This window comes from Acinonyx jubatus, chromosome B1, assembly GCF_027475565.1.
Source record: "Acinonyx jubatus isolate Ajub_Pintada_27869175 chromosome B1, VMU_Ajub_asm_v1.0, whole genome shotgun sequence".
Lineage (NCBI taxonomy): Eukaryota > Metazoa > Chordata > Mammalia > Carnivora > Felidae > Acinonyx > Acinonyx jubatus.
Genome location: NC_069382.1, coordinates 53,861,011 through 53,878,625, shown reverse-complemented (window position 1 = coordinate 53,878,625; position 17,615 = coordinate 53,861,011). Strand labels below are relative to the sequence as shown.

General features: G+C 38.0%; 2 protein-coding genes across 5 annotated transcripts in view; one reads left to right on the top strand and one right to left on the bottom strand.

Moving 5' to 3' along the window:
• Positions 1-6,123, top strand: part of GALNT7 (polypeptide N-acetylgalactosaminyltransferase 7) — a 145,787-nt gene extending 139,664 nt beyond the window's left edge. For 2 of the 3 annotated variants that reach the window (XM_053216707.1, XM_053216706.1), the window contains exons 11-13: positions 206-334; positions 3,665-5,210; positions 5,243-6,123. In XM_053216707.1, coding sequence (XP_053072682.1) covers positions 206-334; positions 3,665-3,802 — 267 coding nt within the window. In that variant the 3' untranslated portion in view covers positions 3,803-5,210; positions 5,243-6,123. Of the gene's footprint in view, positions 1-205; positions 335-3,664; positions 5,222-5,242 lie in introns of those variants that run through there. The other variant, XM_027069048.2, reaches the window with a different exon arrangement.
• Positions 6,124-14,043: 7,920 nt separating this feature from the next.
• On the bottom strand, positions 14,044-16,785 carry HMGB2 (high mobility group box 2). Of its 2 annotated transcripts, none has more exons than XM_027069062.2 (5): positions 16,625-16,785; positions 15,849-16,017; positions 15,393-15,538; positions 15,143-15,317; positions 14,044-14,589 (listed from the first exon to the last, which is right to left on the bottom strand). In XM_027069062.2, exons 2-5 carry the CDS (start codon positions 15,996-15,998, stop codon positions 14,428-14,430), a joined length of 633 nt encoding a protein of 210 aa, XP_026924863.1. In that variant the 5' UTR covers positions 15,999-16,017; positions 16,625-16,785; the 3' UTR covers positions 14,044-14,427. The 2 variants fall into 2 exon arrangements, with proteins under 2 accessions (XP_026924863.1, XP_026924868.1); XM_027069067.2 differs by having other exon boundaries at positions 15,849-16,013; positions 16,625-16,782.
• Between the last annotated feature and the right edge of the window lie 830 nt (positions 16,786-17,615).

Genomic DNA, 17,615 nt, shown 5'->3' with positions numbered 1-17,615 from the left:
TTTCTTTCTTTTTTCTTTTGAATAATGTATATCTGGGGCACCTGGCTGGCTCAGTCAGTGCAGCATGAGAGGCTTGGTCTCGGGGTTGTGAGTTTGAGCCCCGCGTTGGTTGTAGAGATTACTTAACAGTAAAATCTTTAAAATAAAATAATGTATGTTAGAAGAGAAAGTGCCTCTGTTACTTTATTTCTTTTTTTTTTAATAGCTTTTTCGAATCAACGAAGCTAACCAACTTATGCAATATGACCAGTGTTTGACAAAGGGGCCTGATGGATCAAAAATTATGATTACACACTGTAATCTAAATGAATTTAAGGAATGGCAGTACTTCAAGGTATTGTGCGTTTCAACTCCTGAAATGATATTATTTTGATTTCATTTTAATAACATCTACCATACGAAATTTAGATGTATAAATCTTAAAACCTGCATTCAGGTTGACTTGCATTTCCCTCTAGTTAGTCATTTGTTTTCCTGAGCATTGAGTGACTCCTTGTTCCATAATGAAGCATCACTTTCATTCTCTGGTATAACGTCCTGTAATGAGGTCACAGAATGTCTATGAAGACCCAGTGCTAATTTCAGTAACACGGGAAAAATCTGTTCTGTGAGGCAGTAATTACCATTGTTCTAATATCGAAATCTTATTTGTTAAATCTAAAGGAGTCATTCATTAAAGTAAAATTATTTAAAAATTACATATGTAATTGAAATTATATGTATATAAAATCTTTTAAAATATTGCATTTATATTTCATGTTGTCCAGCAGGTGGAGATAGAGACAAACAAATAACACTTGGAAATCTGGGCCTTCGTGACCTCTCTTTATTAGCGTTATTTGCTAAACACAACTGGATAAATATTGCCTATTGCTTGCTTAAAGGTCATGTTTAGTTATTCACTTGACACTGCAGGAGCAGTTATGCTCTTTCACCTGTGAATAGTCAAAGCTCTTTGCCAAGTTGAAGATTCCAACATATTAATGGATTGATGTATAATTTTCAGAGTCTAGACTTGACTACATCAATTTATTGAGAAACACAAAGTTGGGAAAGCTGCCCCAAACCAAAAGACTCTGGCAACTCTCAACTTCATTTGCTCATTTAGTAGTTGTTATCGTACCATGTCTGTTAGGCAAGCCCTTATTTGCTATGTAGTGACGGTATTATGACCCAGCTTAATATTCCCAGTTATCATCATTCCCAGATAATTACCATGAAGTGGTAAGTATATGTCAGTTGCTGATTTTTTTCTTATAACAAGTTAGGAAGGAGAACATGAACATAAATCGTGAAGAACAGAGCATTTGTTTCCACAAAGATGAATAATAGCAATAAATGATAGGGTATTAGTAAAATGGTATGAGTAAAATAGTAAAAGAAGGCTCTAGCAGACCAGAAACTACCATCCAAAAGTAGTTTAATGGATAAAAAATGGAATGTATATATTTTAGGTTAACAAAGAAGAGATTAATAGGAGGAATTATTTCTGACAAGTTTCATATAGGAAGTATTATTGTTCCAGGTCTTGAGATATAAAAAGGCTTTTCATGGAGGATAAATAAGAAGACTGGGTGAACAAAGGCATGGAGTAAAACTGTAGAAAACTCTAGGGATCATGTTTAGTTTGGTATCCCTAAATTGGAGTCCACATGAAAGAACATTCAACTTCACTTTGTAAGTTTTGGAAAGTGAATGACATTATTTGAGGAACACAGTCATAGGAAACAGTGGATACTTTCAGGAAAATAATTCTAGAAACATTGTGCAAAGTATGGACTGATAAGCAGATCAGCTCAGTCAGCAGTTCTCAAGCTTTCCGATCTCTAGATTCCCTCTACACTCTTGAAAATTGAGACCCCCACACACACGCAGATTTTATTTATCTAGGTTATAACTAACAATATTTTCTGGATTGCAAATTAAACCTGACAAATTTTGTAAGTATGTATTTTTGTTGTATTTGTATGTATGTTTTCATTCATGTAAAAGTAATAATAACCCTACTACATATTCATATAAACAATTTGAATGACAAATTACAGTTTTTCAACAAAGAAGAATGGCATTGTTTTATAGTTTTTCAAATCCCTTTAAATGTCTGGCTTAATAGAAGACAGCTGAATTCTCATATTGTTTCTACCTTCAATTTGATGTGATATATCATTTTAGTTGAAGTATATATGAGGAAAATCAGACTCAAACATGCAGCTGGAGAAGAGAGGGTTCATTTAGTAGGCTTTTCAGGTCATTGTAGCTGTTCTTTGATGCCACCCCACAACTAGATAAGTGGTAGTTTCTTAAAAATCATTTGCAGTATAGACTCTGAAACCATGTCAGTGAACATTTTGCCCTATATTACATTAAAATCTATTTTGCCCATGTCTGCTTTTGTAGTATCACGCATGCACTGCTTGTTTGGAAAATATTGATTCACCAAGTTATGTAGGTCTTCCATATGTTGACACATTTCATCATACAGTATCAAAAAAAAAAAAAATCACAGATACAACCACTGATTTCATGGTAAAGCTGTCAAGTTCATGGTGGTGGGTACATGTTTTCCACAACTCTAATTTTTGCTTAAACCTCAAATTCTATCAGTGGCAACAAATACTGTCAGATGTGTTGTTTTTTAAGTGACAGGCTTACTTCACTGTCCAGAAAATGTCTACCCAGTCCCAAGTTTGAATAATCACAGTTTGTCTAGAGTTTTCCTTTCAGGTCAAAATGACATTACATGAAAAAAGCAGCTAGTTGGACACTCAGGTCAAACAAGTGCCCACGTGTTTCCCTTTTCCTTCAGGATAACCATTGCACTTCACTATATGCCTATGCCTATATGCATATGCCTATGCCTTCACTATATGCTTTATGCCTATTTTCCATTTCAGCTCAGAATATTTTTAAAAGTATACTCAAGGGTCAAGATTGAATAAAACTTAGTCGTTTTACTGTTTCATCATTAGACATCCTGAAGTAAAACTAGCATTTTCTTTTTTAGCTTTGGATGTATGGCCATGAATAAGGAGACTACTGCAACACTTATGTCACTGCTCTATTTATGCTAAGGCCCCAGCACTTATGCCTGCCATTGCTTTTGCACCATCAGTATCAATGTTAGTGCAGTGAAAAAGGCAAATAGGGTCTTTGTGTTATTATGAAAATAGTTTTGACCTTACGGGCCCAGTCTTAGTCTGAGGACTACAGTATGTGAAGCCCTGAGTTATATTGAAGAAATGCACAATAGATGATGAGGGCTAAACTAAGGCATATGCAGTGGGTGTGGGAAAGGAGATAGATCAGAGACTTTGCAACTATCAGTCCTCAATTGCTGCTACAAACAGAATGAATGAAGGGAAGTGTAGCATGAAAGGCCTCTGTCCTGAGGACACGAAGGATAGTTTTGTCATTAGCCAGGATGGGAACTGAAGAAGTTTGTATACCATTGAATTTATGGTACCAGCAGTACATTATGACTTAACAGTAAAAGGACTTAGAAGACTGACAATCAGGAAAACTCCAAAGTCTGAGGTATGTTTAGCTTAAGCCTGTCCAATTTTCTAGAACCATCTCCTTGTGAAAGCCAGGTAATGACTTCTTCTAATGTCAGTGATATCAAAAAAAGTGCACATTTAAAACTCCTTTCTCCTTTGTTTTCCAGAACCTGCACAGATTTACTCACATTCCTTCAGGAAAGTGCTTAGATCGCTCAGACATCCTACATCAAGTGTTCATCTCCAATTGTGACTCCAGTAAAATGACTCAAAAGTGGGAAATGAATAACATCCATAGTGTTTAGAAAGAATAAAAGAAACCAATAACCTACCTACTGACACATAAATTTATACAGGACTGAAAACCGCCTGAAACCTGCTGCAACTATTATTAACTCTGTACAGCTCCAAACCCAGAACCTCCTGATCAGTTTGAAGGATGTTGATAAACTGTGATTTTACAATAACATTATCATCTGCAGTTACTGTTTACAAAACTGCTTTTACCTTAAACTTTGTAGATGTTTACATCTTTTTTTGTTTTGTTTTAAGATGATGTTGGTAATTTGTGCATTTAGCTCTGTTTTAATTAGAACAGAGTTAAAAGCATTGTTGTCTTCTTTGGGATTACACTCAGGGGTCTGAAAGGCAGTTTGATTTTTTTTTTTTCTTTAACACACTTGAAAAAAGGTTGGAGTAACCAGACTTTCATATATAACTTGGTGATTATCAACCTGTTGTGTCTTTATTTAATTTTACATCTTTATGAAGCACTGCCACAGGTTCTTAGCCAAGGTGGCCTTCCTTCACAGTCATGCTGCTTTTTTGAAAGGTGAATTTCAACACATTTAGTGCCTCTTTCATTTCTCAGTATATATTTCAAGAGCTTTTGATGAAATTTTTAGGATGGTATTGATGGAATTGTCATCTGTATGAGGAATACTTTTATTACTCAGAAATGAATTTACATGCTACCATTTGCTCTGAAATTGAATGTTGTGCGGCTTGAGAAAGAAAAGACAGTATGGAACATCCCAAGGCTATTTCATAGGGTTGAAGATTGTATGGCATTAACTTCCTTACATGCTGGCATTCCCAATGCTCTCTGTTGATACTGATTCCCAAGATCAGTCAAGAGGGTCTACCAACTAGAGAAAAATTGTCCACTGACATCTGGGATTTACTTTTCCCCAGTACCTGTCACTATAGAAAACTATAAGTAATTCTCAGTTTCGAAATCTTGAAATATGGGGGTAACAAAAATAACAAAACACCTCTGTAAACACATCAGAGTTTCATTCTGACCAAGGTAAGAATTTCCAAGCCCTTTTTAGATTAAGCCTTACAAAAACTCCTGTGCTTTATTAACCTAAGCTGTGCAACCTATGAAGCCAAGAGTGAATGGATGTTTCATGTATATCTTCATCCAAATGAAATTCCCTACACATTTTTTAAATTAAAATCTATTTAAAAATACAGTTCATTAACAAATATGAACTTCTGTTAGGTTAGGTTTTGGTTCTCTAGTGTTTCTTAATTTTTTTTAGGAAGCATATTCCTATTAGTATTTCTCCAGTGAAAAAGAAGACTTGTTTGGATTTAAACATTTATTAAGATAGGACTTACTATAGGAAAACCAAACAGTGCAAGTGGTCAATTCAGTTTTAATTTCTAAAGTCTTTTGTTACCCAAAAGATTAAAATGCTACATTGAGTTGAAAGAAAGAAAGAAAGAAAGAAAGAAAGAAGAAAGAAAGAAAGAAAGAAAGAAAGAAAAAGGATGAAGTGGGGAATGGCAAGTAAATTAAGCATTTTTGATCCTGTAATCATGATATCATTACAATGAAAGGAATTTCACAAACTACTGCCAGAGGGAACTATTTTTAATTACAGCTTAAAAAAGGAAAGAAGAAAAGCCTACAGATTTCTTTCTTCCAAGCTTAGCTCTTAAATTTAGAGAGTCAGATTTAAACATCCTGAACAGAATTTTATTTATAATTTTGAATTGTCAATTTGTATTTTGCTACTGATCTGTGATCAACCATTTTAACTTTCATTCATCTCTAGGGATGTTTAAAAAGGAATACATTTATATATGCTTATATAACTGCAAAATAAATCAACTATAAAAAGGAAACTAAGACAATTGGTACTTCAATTACTTGTATCTCTGCAAATAGGCTCCATTTTCCTTGTTGAATAGATTATAACCTTGCTAACTATGCATAGGCCTAAGAAAGGTGGCACATAAACTGTGCATGTAAATTTTAAATGGGTACTTTGTGCAATTCGTTAATACTCTATGAAAATGATTCTATATATTGAAATCAGAAACTGTACCAAACATGAAAAACATCAGAAGCTGCTGCCATAGGACTATTTTCTACTGTAGGCTGCTTTGGAAATAATCCCCATATCCTTGCTTTGTAAGTTGATAATATCACTATGCATTTCTACACATTTTATAAATTTGATTTATGCAGATTTTGATACACTGTATGTTTCTGTAGAAATTGTATAAATATTCAAATTTTATTAGGGATAAATTTGAGAAGTTTATGTATATCTTAATTCTGGGTTGCTTGTTTTTTAGGTGAGAAAAAAATAAAATACTGTATTTTAATCCATGGTTTTTTTCAGTATTCGTAATCATTTCTAAATCCAAACACTGCATGTTTGAAATAATTATTTTATTGTTTACCAGATACACTAACATAAAATATATATATATACCATAGTTATATGTTGACTATGTGCTTGAATGTTGGTTATAATTCTGCTTAGAATGTGCTTAGAATACATGGAGCTTACCTATCTGTAGGAAAGAAACAAAGGTTTATTTTCGCCTCTGGTTGCCTATGTATAGCAGTTTTTTTGTTTTTTTTTTAAAGTCACTTACCCAGGGTGCCTGGGTGGTTCAGTCAGTTAAGCGTCCAACTTTGGCTCAGGTCATGATCTCGTGATTTGTGGGTTCAAGCCCCACATCGGGCTCTGTGCTGACAGCTCAGAGCCTGGAGCCTGCTTCGGATTCTGTGTCCCCCTTTCTCTCTGCCCCTCTCCCACTTGTGCTGTTGCTCTTACTCTCAAAAATAAATAAAAAATATTTTAAAAATTAAAACAAAAATCACTTATCCAATTATAAAAAACCCCAGCAACATCTATCTTTCTTGGCAGTGTTTTCTGTTATCTGATTGCCTATTGAAAGTAAAAATTTCTTTAAGTCAAAACTCTTTGCAACGTGACCGATAAGTGAGTATAGACAGAAGTGAAGCCTACCAAAAAATAGGCCATAGGACCTTTTGGCACAACAGGCGACATCTCAAAAGAGGATGTGGCTGCTCACATTCCAATAAGTTGTAGAGTTCATTTGGGAAACTTTCTCTCAATTGACTTGGCTATTGTCACGTCCTCTAATTCTCAGCTGCTATACCATAGAAATTTTAAAAAGTCACATTGGACCAGACTGGAGTTAATGGGAGTTCATTTATTTTTTCAGAAACAGTCTCATGGGGATCTTGGAATATATTTCATTTCTGGACAGAATGTAATAAAAAAAAAAATCCACTTATAATTCAATGGAAAACATGACAGATATTTGACCTGAGCCAGATACCTAGTAGGCCAGTTATTTGGGTATGTGAAAATTAATCCATGTGAAAGCAGATTTAAAAAGTACCAAGCACTATGAAAATACATATCGTTCATCAGAATTGGTTGCAGGAAAATGGACAGAAGTCAGAGAATGATTTTTGTGGACCGCTATTCCTGGAATTGAGGTTAAAGGAAGGACTGAGTCTGAACTAAATCCAATAATTGCCTTGCAATTCTCATTTTTAAGATTTTGAAATGCCCATATTTGACCTCACATCTGAGCTGAGGTGGTATGGGGAGGTTCCTTATTTTCATAATAGAACGATATTACAACCTGCTCATCTGAATGAATATAGTATGATAACCAGTCTGTTTTGAATCTCTGTCCAACTACAAATTACTCATATGACCTTGGAAAATTATCTATGCCTCAATTTCCCCATTTGCAAATGGAGGAAAATAACAGTGCCTATTTCAAGGAATTTTATTAGGATTGTATGAACATACATAAAGTGGTTTGGACAGTTCCTGGCATACAGTCAAGATAATATAAACATTAGCTATTACCTGGCTTCAAAGTCTTAAAATTTGTTTTTAATCAGAAGACAGCTACACTGGAAACCCTACATAAAGGCTATTTGTGTGTACCTGTGTTTCATATAGGAGCTAACATTTACACACACTTTACAAATGAATGAAGCTCACAAGTTAAGCTGCTTCTTAAATTGGGGGTAAAATGGTTTCTCAATACCGGAAAAAATGATCTTGACCTCACCTCCATGCATAAAATGTAATTTTCAGTGGTCTAATTTAACCCTCAGAACTAAATGTGTCTTGAAACATGTTTAGGATAATGTAGTCTTTCATTATCTTTAAATGAAATTTCTCAGGGCACCTAGATGGCTCAGTTGAGTGTCCAACTTCAGATTAGGTTATGATCTCACGGTTTGTAGGTTCAAGCCATGCATTGGGCTCTTGCTGACAGCTCAGAGCCTGGACCCTGCTTTGGATTCTGCGTCACCCTCTCTCTGCCCCTCCCCCACTTGTACACTGTCTCTCTTATAAATAAACATTAAAAAAAATTTTTTTAATGAATGAAATTTCTCTTGGACTTTTCACATGGCCAAATAAATTCCCAACTGTATTAATGCTTAAACATAGAAAAAAAAACTAAAATTTTGAGTAGAAAATACAGCTGAAAAGACTTCCATTTCTGGCCATGACATGTTTTGAGGAATTGGTTAATAGGCAAAGTAGAGTATGATACTCAAGGGAAAGGAAACATGCAAGGTGAATACTAGGTTTATCATGTCTGTCTGCCTTGGAGAACTTTTGTGATCAAGGTACAGGAAAGTGGAGCACAAACAGTGGTGGTATTGCTGAGCTGAAGAGGCAAATAATAGAGTTGGGCTGCTGGGACAGCTGGAATTTACAGGGCAGGTTACTGGAGGGGAGGGAGTGCACTTGCATACCAGGAGACTGGTACAGGAATTTTTAAAGCACTGCCATTTACAATAGCAAAACCTCCAAGAACAACCTAAATACCCATCAACATTACACAGCAATGAATCTGAATGAAGTAACTAAACAAGTCAGTAAGATAATGTTAAGTGAAAAAGGCAATTCCCAAGACATCAGCAAACACTTTCGTAAAATCAAAAGCAACTGAAACAGGAAGTCACACATCTATATGTGATAGATTAAATAACTTGTCCAAGCTCAAATTTAGTATTGGAAGTCAAGGACATAAGGACATAAAGGCAAGGACATAACTCCAGTATCAGTACCTCCAGAACCACATGGGAGGAATTTGTTTTCCATGTAACGTTTTTCTCTCTACCTTAGTGTCAAAAATCTCAGAACTGGGTTCCTGAAAAAATTTAAAATAGAACTACCCTATGGTCCGGAATTGTATTACTAGGTATTTACCCAGAAAAATACAAAAACACTATTTCAAACGGATAGATGAACCCCCATATTTATTGCAGCATTGACAACAGCAAAGATACAGAAGTAGCCCAAGTGGCCTTTTGTAGACAATTGGATAAAGATGTGGCACTTACATAATGGAATATTACCCAGCCATAAAAAATAATGAAACCTTGCCATTTGCAACAACATGGATAGAGCTAGAGAGTATAATGCTAAGCAAAATAAGTCAGAGACAAATACCATGTGATCTCACTCATGTGGAATTTAAGAAACAAGCAAAGGAAAAGAAATGAGAGAAACCAAGAAACACACAACAAACTGATGGTTAACAGAGGAGAGGTGGGTTAGGGGATGGGTGAAATAGGCGATGGGAAGTACATAGGGAGTACATTTATCATGATGAAAAAAAACAAAATAAAGTGATTTGAAAAATCTCAGAACTCCTGATACTATTAACCATAGCAACTATATTAACCCATACCTACATACCGTTATGTATACTTTTAGCTAATATTTATTATTTACTATGTCTTGCCACCAAGCTAAATGTTTTAAATGTATTACCTCATTTAATCCTCAAAATTTCTTATTTTATAGATAAGGAAATTGAAAGGTTACATGACTTGTCTGATGCTATCAAACCAGTAAGAAACAGAGACCTACTCAAACTCTGAGTCCCAAGGGTAAGCTCCTCTTCCTCATAACCCTGTTTTTCCCTTTGTCTGTATTTTTTCTTTAGTAATCTGTATGCCCAACACGGGCTCAAACTCACAACCCAAAGATCGAGCATCACATGCCCAACCAAACCGAGCCAGCTAGGTGCCCCCTGTATTTTAATTTGTCCTTTATATAAGCCATTTCATCTTCATTGGGAAAATGTTAAGAATCAAAGGATAACATAACAAATATAAGTGGATTAGTGTTTTATTGTCTTACCTGATGCCCTAGGATATTATCCTAGTTGATTTCCATGTCTTCTTGAGGAAGGAGACTGGATCATTTGATATAAAGGTCATTTCCAGTTCTCTAGTTTGATGCTACATGTTGCTTAAAAGTTATTTTTCTTTTCTTTTAATGGACAATTTTGCTCCTGAGCCCACTATTTAATTCCTAGGAGGAGGCTCACTGAGGGAGTCCGCACTGTAAGTCCAAAAGAACAGAGAGGCCCAGGAACAAAATGGAATTCCACTAAGACCTCAGAAACAATGTCTATAGGTACCTTTACTACACGGTAAGAAGCTACAGGAGTTTCCTATCAGGGTGAGAAGGGTTTCTTATACAACTACAAAAACAATGCTCAGCTGGAAGGCATGCATAAACTTATATCAAGAGGCCTAACTCAATATTAGTAATAATCTTACATTTACCTATTTAATTTACAGAAGTGACAAACTGTTAACCCTTTGGTAGAATCTTACCTGTAGATGTTTTCTTTGACCCTGTTGAATTCATTGCCAACATTTAGGATTCACATTTCACTTAAAAAAAAAAAATCTAGATTTCTGTTTCCACTTGAAATTTTAGGGTATTTGGGAATCTTACACTCATATTTCCATCCAACAACAGGACTAAGTTAAACAGTAGCTGCCTCTTCTTGGGCATTTTGTTTATAAATATTTATAGAAGACCTACTATGTTTCTGGCACAGGGTATCGAGCATTATACAAAAACAAAAAAATTGCCTTCATTGAGCTTACTTTCTTGTATGCTCATCACTTCACCACATCCAGCCCTTTTCCCTGTGTATGCTCTATACATCTTTGCATTTCTTGCCAATATTCTTTCTCTGAAAACGCCATCGTCTCCAATAGTTATCTTATGAAAACGAATCCAAAAATGGGTTATTTCTAGAGAGATGTTTTATTTTAAAAGGATTGGATCTTATGCAGGGACCTAACAGCTCCTTTATCTTTCTTCTTGCTATTCCCCAAAAAATAAAATCATTGCTGCTTTGTAAAGTATTTTTAGTGACATATATGGTAATAGTCAGGCTTAAGATAATGCTGTATTTGTACTAGTATTAAGGCAAGCTTATGATTTACTACTTAGTAAATAATGCAGTTAAAATAATTACAAAAAGGCATGCTGTCATCTATGGAGCAAGTTTGCAACTGATTGCATTGATATGTGAGAAACCTCAGGATCTTCTAACCCACCTTTTACAAATAAAAAGACCAAAAGTAGTAGCTGCCATCTGGAAAGAAAGAAATTTGAGCCACTTAAGTCCTTAGCCAAAATAAATTCCAGAAGGATCAAAGATTTAATTAATAATTTTCTTAAGTAAGGCAGATAATTTTCTATAATCTTTGAGTGGGAAAGGCCTCCCCACACCACTAGAGTAAAATTGCCTACATAAAAATAGATCCTTGCGGAAAGAAAACATAAAGTCAAAAGACAAATGACAAATATTTACAATGCAGGTCACAAAAGGGTCACTTCCCTTAATCTTCACAAATCACTAATACGAAGACCAGTTAGAAGACCAAAGGACATAAATGGCTCTTAAATGTAAAACTATGCTCGAACTCATAATAGGAGAAACCATTTTTTATATATCAGAATATCAGAATAGTTAAGATTAAAAAGTTTGATAACTGGGGTACCTGGGTGGCTCAGTCGGTTAAGCGTCTGACTCAGTTTCGGCTCAGGTCTTGACCTCATAATTTCATGAGTTCGAGCCCCACATCAGGCTCTGTGCTGACAGTTCAGAGCCTGTTGGGAATTCTCTCCCTTTCTCTCTGCCCCTTTCCTGCTCACAGTCTCTCAAAACAAAAAAAACAAAAAAAAATTTGTAACTGTTATGTTGCTGAGGTGAGGAAATAGACACTCTAAAACATTCATTGCTGTGGCATGTTAGTACAATCTCTATAGAGGGCAATTTTGGCAGGCTTTAGTAAGTTAACAGAACATAAGTGCAGTTCCTAGCAAATACCAAGTACAGTTGACCCTTGAACAACTTAGGTTTGAACTGTGCATGTCCACTTACACGTGGATTTTTTACAGCACAATACTGTAAATATACTTTATGGTTTTCTTATGATTAAGAAATTTTTTTCTCTAGCTTGCTTCAAGAATACAATACAAAATACATGTAACAAAGGATATTAATCAACTATATTACCAGTACAGGTTTTCGTCAATAGCTAGAAGTAAAGTTTTTGGGGAGTCAAAAGTTGTATGCAGATTTTTTACTGCATTAGGGGCAGGGGTTGGTGCCCATCACCCCCATACTGTTCCAAGGGTCAACTGTACAGGTTTTGGCTATTATACTCAGCAAATCTTAAAATGTGTATTTCTTGAAATCATATAAAAATATTCACAATATTGTTCTTTAAAATACTTTTAGGTATTATTATAATACCTAGATTATATAGATATAATAGATAGATATAGATATAATCTAGATAACAGATTAAATTATACTCTATCCAAAGGGATACCATGCAGCTATCAAAAGTGGCAGCTGTATTATACTGTTATACTGTGTTATCAATACAGTGTTATACTGTATTGATAGAATCTCTAAAATGATAAGAATAAGGGACAGAACAATACATAAAGCTTCCATTTGTGTAGCATTTACACACATGTATATGCAGGATTCTTTATGCTTAAGTCTCTATTGAAGGATAAATTATTGCAATTATTGTGGTTGCCTCTTGGGAGAACCAGGTAGTTGGGAATCAAGTAAGGGTTAAGTTATCCATTAACATAGCTCTTTTACATTTTCTATCAAGACACAATTTTTTTTTTTTAATTAAAAAAAGGAAGGGGGTGGAGTTTTCATAAACACTTCCAAGTACCAGCAGGTCTGGGATGGAACTTACTTCTTAAACACTATTTCAATGCTTTCCAACATAACCACTCCTTGAAGTCACCTAGTCTTGAAAATTTACTGATGTAATTTTACAGAGGTATTTGAAACTTTGATCCACACTTAGAAAATACCAAACATTACTCACCCCAAATCCTGAACCTACTGTGGAGCAGTTCTTAATTACAAGAATGAGTTGTTCACAGCTTAAGACACATGAGGTGTTTTTATACTATAAAGTACAGAACTGAGGCAGTCAGAAAAACCCCGAAAAAGATAAGAAATCTGATATTATCTGCTTAATGGGTCTAACTTACAGACTTAGAAATCATTAAGACTTTTACCCTATTTCAGTTTTAGAAGCAACTATTTAACATCTCTTTAGATAGGTTTTGAATAGTTTTGCTTTCCTTTAATATTAAAATGCTGTGAAGTGAGTATTGGTAATTGAATTTTGGCTATTTTAAGCTTGATAGGCAACCAGGATTGTCAGATTTAACTATTTAACAAATAGATTTGTTCTGTGATCACTTGGCCAACAGGTCAACTTTCATTAGAAGTCTCTGATTAACTATTCAAAATAGCTATCTAAATTCAAAAAGAAGCAATTGTTCCCTCAAATGAGCATTTCTCAAATAACTGCTCTTCCTAGTAAATACAAATCCTGAGGAAATTTAGTCATGGCAGATCACAATAACCACCTTGAAAGCTTTGTTAGGTCACCCAAAATTCTAAAGCTTAAGACCACACTAATTTTGAAGACTTGCTTTGAACTAGTTCATAACAGAAAACTTAACCTGTTACTAATGAGGGTTTTTAAAAGTTTATGTTTCTAGGTATGGACTCACTATATACCAGCTCCTCTGCCTCATTTTAAAGTTTCCCTAAAGATAGTCAGTTAAAAAAAAAAACAAAAACAAAAACCCAAGGGACAAGTTGGCTAATAAATGAATAGCAGTGTCAAGAACAAAACTCATTTTGTAAAACCACACCAATTTTAGAAGTTCACTAAATTCCAGTTTTTAAAAAAACACTTTGTAAATCAGAATATGGGCATGTTTAACTTTCTTTTAAACCAAATATTTTACTAAATCAACTAAATCAATGTGTTTAAGAACTATTAGGCAGAAATACAAGAAAAAGTCAACAGTTCCAGACCATAAGTATTTTTAAGAAAAAACATAGCACATTAAGACAAAGACAACAGAAATAATATACATAATTTTATTACAAAAATTTTTTTAAAAAACAAAACGCAAAATTCTAAAAAACCCAAATTTACTATTGATACTAATTCCTACAAGTTTGCTGTGCTACAATACACAAGTCAAGAAATTAAGAAAACCATTAAATATTTAGAAACATTCAACATCAGAAGCTTTAAAATCTAACTGTATGTAGTAGCCCCTCAAAAAGCTACAACCTGCATTCTTAAAAAAGTATTTTCTCTACAAAGAATCTTATCAGCTATACAAAAATCTGTACAGTTTTTATACTGAAGCTAATATTGAGCTGCACTTGAATTCACATTCTTAGCAAAACAATTGCCTGAGCACACACGCACACTCCACACATATCATTACAGGATAGCCATCTATTCTTCATCTTCCTCCTCTTCCTCATCATCTTCATCTTCCTCCTCCTCCTCCTCTTCCTCCTCATCCTCTGGTTCATTCTTCTTCTTTGAACCTGTAGGCCTACCAGGGCCCTTCTTTCCCGCTTCACTTTTGCCCTTGGCGCGATATGCAGCAATATCCTGAAATATTGTCAAAAAAAAACAAAATCAGCATCCGGTGTCATTACTTAACTGTGAAAACCACAAAGTTATAAACAATTGAAGATTATTGACCAATAACCCTGTCTAAAAAGGTATTCAAAGTCTACCTCAGTTGAGAGCATTAGTTCCCTCTAGGCTTTAGAAGGCTAATGATTTAAAATGATGGGGTTATATATACAACATGTCAGAACTTTCACTACCAAGATCCATTTAAAACCTCACATCTCAGACACATCTACATAAAACAACATATCTGTTCCTCCGTTTCTTAAAACTAAGAGACCTAGAACTACACACGAGTCCATATACAGGAATCTACCAACGCTATCAACACCGGTTTCAGTTAAAAGCAAGTTTCAATTAGCTTATGTTAAGTGTGTTATTTTTCACTAGACCTTCTCCATAGGCAGCTGACAACCATAAATACAAGATTAACTAAACTTCCTAACTCTGTAGTTCATACCCATTTCTAAAATCCTTATTTGGAAAATATCTTACCTTAACCTTGGCTTTAAAAAGGTTAGGAACGTACCTTTTCATACTTCTCCTTTAGCTTAGCCGCCTTCTGTTCATATGGTTGTTTATCTTTGGCTGACTGTTCAGACCACATTTCACCCAATTTTTTTGCAGTATCCCCAATGGATAAACCAGGGTGTTCACTTTTGATCTTTGGGCGATGTTCAGAACAAAACAGGAAGAATGCAGACCTGAAAGGAAGCAACAGTGAATATACTGAATGGAAAATTAAAGGGGCAATCTGACTGATTTTAAAATGAACTTACGGAGGCCTTTTAGGGGCATTGGGGTCTTTCTTCTTTCCTTTCTTGTCACCTTTGGGAGGAACATAATTTTTCATCTCCCTGTCATAGCGAGCTTTGTCACTTTTTGCCATATCTTCAAATTTCGACTTTTCCTTCGCAGACATGGTCTATGGGCATGAAAGGAGCAGTCAAAGTACAGCAAAACCGTAAGCTACATACATCCCAAAAAAAGTTCGAGATCATCCTTAAGGGCCACATTTTCCTTGGTTAGCAGCCTTCTACTTTTAGCAGTCTTAGAAGCCAACAAAAACCTAAAGCCATCTGCCCAAAACTCTAAATTAAAGTATCTGGGCGGGTCGCGCCCCCCCTCCCCCCGTAGGAAAGTTGAAGGTGACAAGTGACCTACCTGGTTAAGGTCCTAGCCAAGAAAACAACACACCTGAAAAGCCCTTAGCTCTGTCCGAATTCCGGTCTCACCTTCCATCTCTCGGAACATTTCTTGGAGAATTCGGCGAAATTGACCGAAGAGTCTGGGTGTTTCTTCTTGTGCTCTTCCCGGCAGGTCTGCACGAAGAAGGCGTACGAGGACATCTTGCCCCGCGGCTTGTTGGGGTCTCCTTTGCCCATGGTGACAGACGGCGTCTACCTAGCGGGGACAAGACGAGCGGTGGGCGGACGCCGGCGGGGCTCGGCTTCCCGCCCAAAAGCGCGCCCGCCCCCTCTCGCGAGGAAGGCGGCCGGCGCCCGGCTCCCCCGCCAGCCCGCCCCGGGCGGCCGCCTCCGCGCACACGCCCTCCTCCCGGCACCGACCGGGGACGCCGCGATCCGGCTCCTCGCGCGCGGGCACCGCGTCTCTCCCGAAGGCCCGAAACGCCGCCGCCCGACCCCCGCCCGGGCCCCGGCTGAGGAAGGGAACGCCGGGGGCGCCGGCGAAACACCCTTCCTGACACAAACGTTCCCCCGGCTTCCACGTCGCCGGCCCCACTCAAAGAGTTGTCGCCTCGCGACCGACATTCAAAAACAAAAACAAAAAAACAAAAAACGACTGAAACCGGGCCCGGATGAGCTTCCCGCCCTCCCGCCGGCCCCGACCGCCCGCCCTCCACAGTCCCTGGCCCTCACCGGCCCGCACCCCAGATTCCGCTCGCCGGGTCGAACCCCCGACAGCCACAGCACCCGGCCCAGCTAGAAGGGTATGAGGAAAGGGGGAAGGGCAGGCCCACCAACACGGAGGGGCTGAAGGGGCTTCTTGCCTGGTGGTAGCTTTTCCTCAGAGTCCCGCGGAGGGGCCGGATCCAACAGAGACGCTTCCTTCCCAGGGCTCCGGCGTGAACTGGTTTATCGCTAACGCAATCCTCAGCCTCTTGTTTTGCAGAGTTCTCCGCGCCACGGTAACTTGACGAGCCGGGCCACAGGCCACACCCCCGCCTCTCTGATTGGTTCTGGTGATTATTCAAACCCTCGCAGGCCCCGCCCCCACGCCACAGAGGCCTCCGATTGGTCAATGTCTCGCCAGGCCCGTCCCTCCAGCCCCAGCCTAGCAGGTTCGGTGGGTCGCCCAGGTCGTTAACTCCCAGACCCGTTAGAACCGGTCAGGAGAGGAATGTACTGCTCGATCCTGATTGGCGGCGGGAAAAGGGTTTGAAAAATGGCGGGCCTGACTCTGACTGGCTGGGGCGGTAAACGGGGGGAGTGGTTGGCCTGAAAGGGAAAGCCCCGCCAGATTTAAAAATACTAAGTCAGGAAACAGGGTTGTCCTCAAGGGGTCTGCGGCGGCGGCAAGGTTTCCAGGCGCTAAGGTAACAGGAGCAGCCTGCCCTACCCCTTCTCTGACCACTGACCAGGTCCTGTCTCCTCAGCCCCAATTAGGCCCTGCAGCGTTGTCTCCTGAGCTGTAGTCGCTGGGCCGTGTGACCCCCGCAGGGTCCAAAAAATAACAAATAGAAGCTGAGGAGCGAGCCGATTGCCTAGCTTCTCCCGTTTTCGCTGAGGCTAGGGTAGAACCCGAGACCGGAGGTAGGGGGGAACCTGGGGGTGGGCGCGGGGGTCGCGGGAGGGTGGCTGTTCCCCCTCTTGTAAGGTGTTACGAAACGATTTTTGAGTGAGGCGTTTTCCGCCGGTAGAGTTTCCCTCGGCAGGTCCCTCCCTCCCCCCCTTTGTCTCGGGTGCCCCTCACCCGGAGGTAAACAAGGGCGCCCTGGGGTCCCGAAGGGGCGGAGGTGGGCGTTATCTCCCCTGGCTCCG

Coding starts and splice junctions, on each gene's coding strand:
- HMGB2 (XM_027069062.2), bottom strand. CDS start 15,998: ATGGGCAAAGGAGACCCCAACAAGCCGCGGGGCAAGATGTCCTCGTAC. Junction 15,539..15,848: donor AATGTTCCGAGAGATGGAAG/GTGAGACCGGAA, acceptor TCATGCCCATAG/ACCATGTCTGCGAAGGAAAA. Junction 14,590..15,142: donor TAAAGGAGAAGTATGAAAAG/GTACGTTCCTAA, acceptor ACAATATTTCAG/GATATTGCTGCATATCGCGC.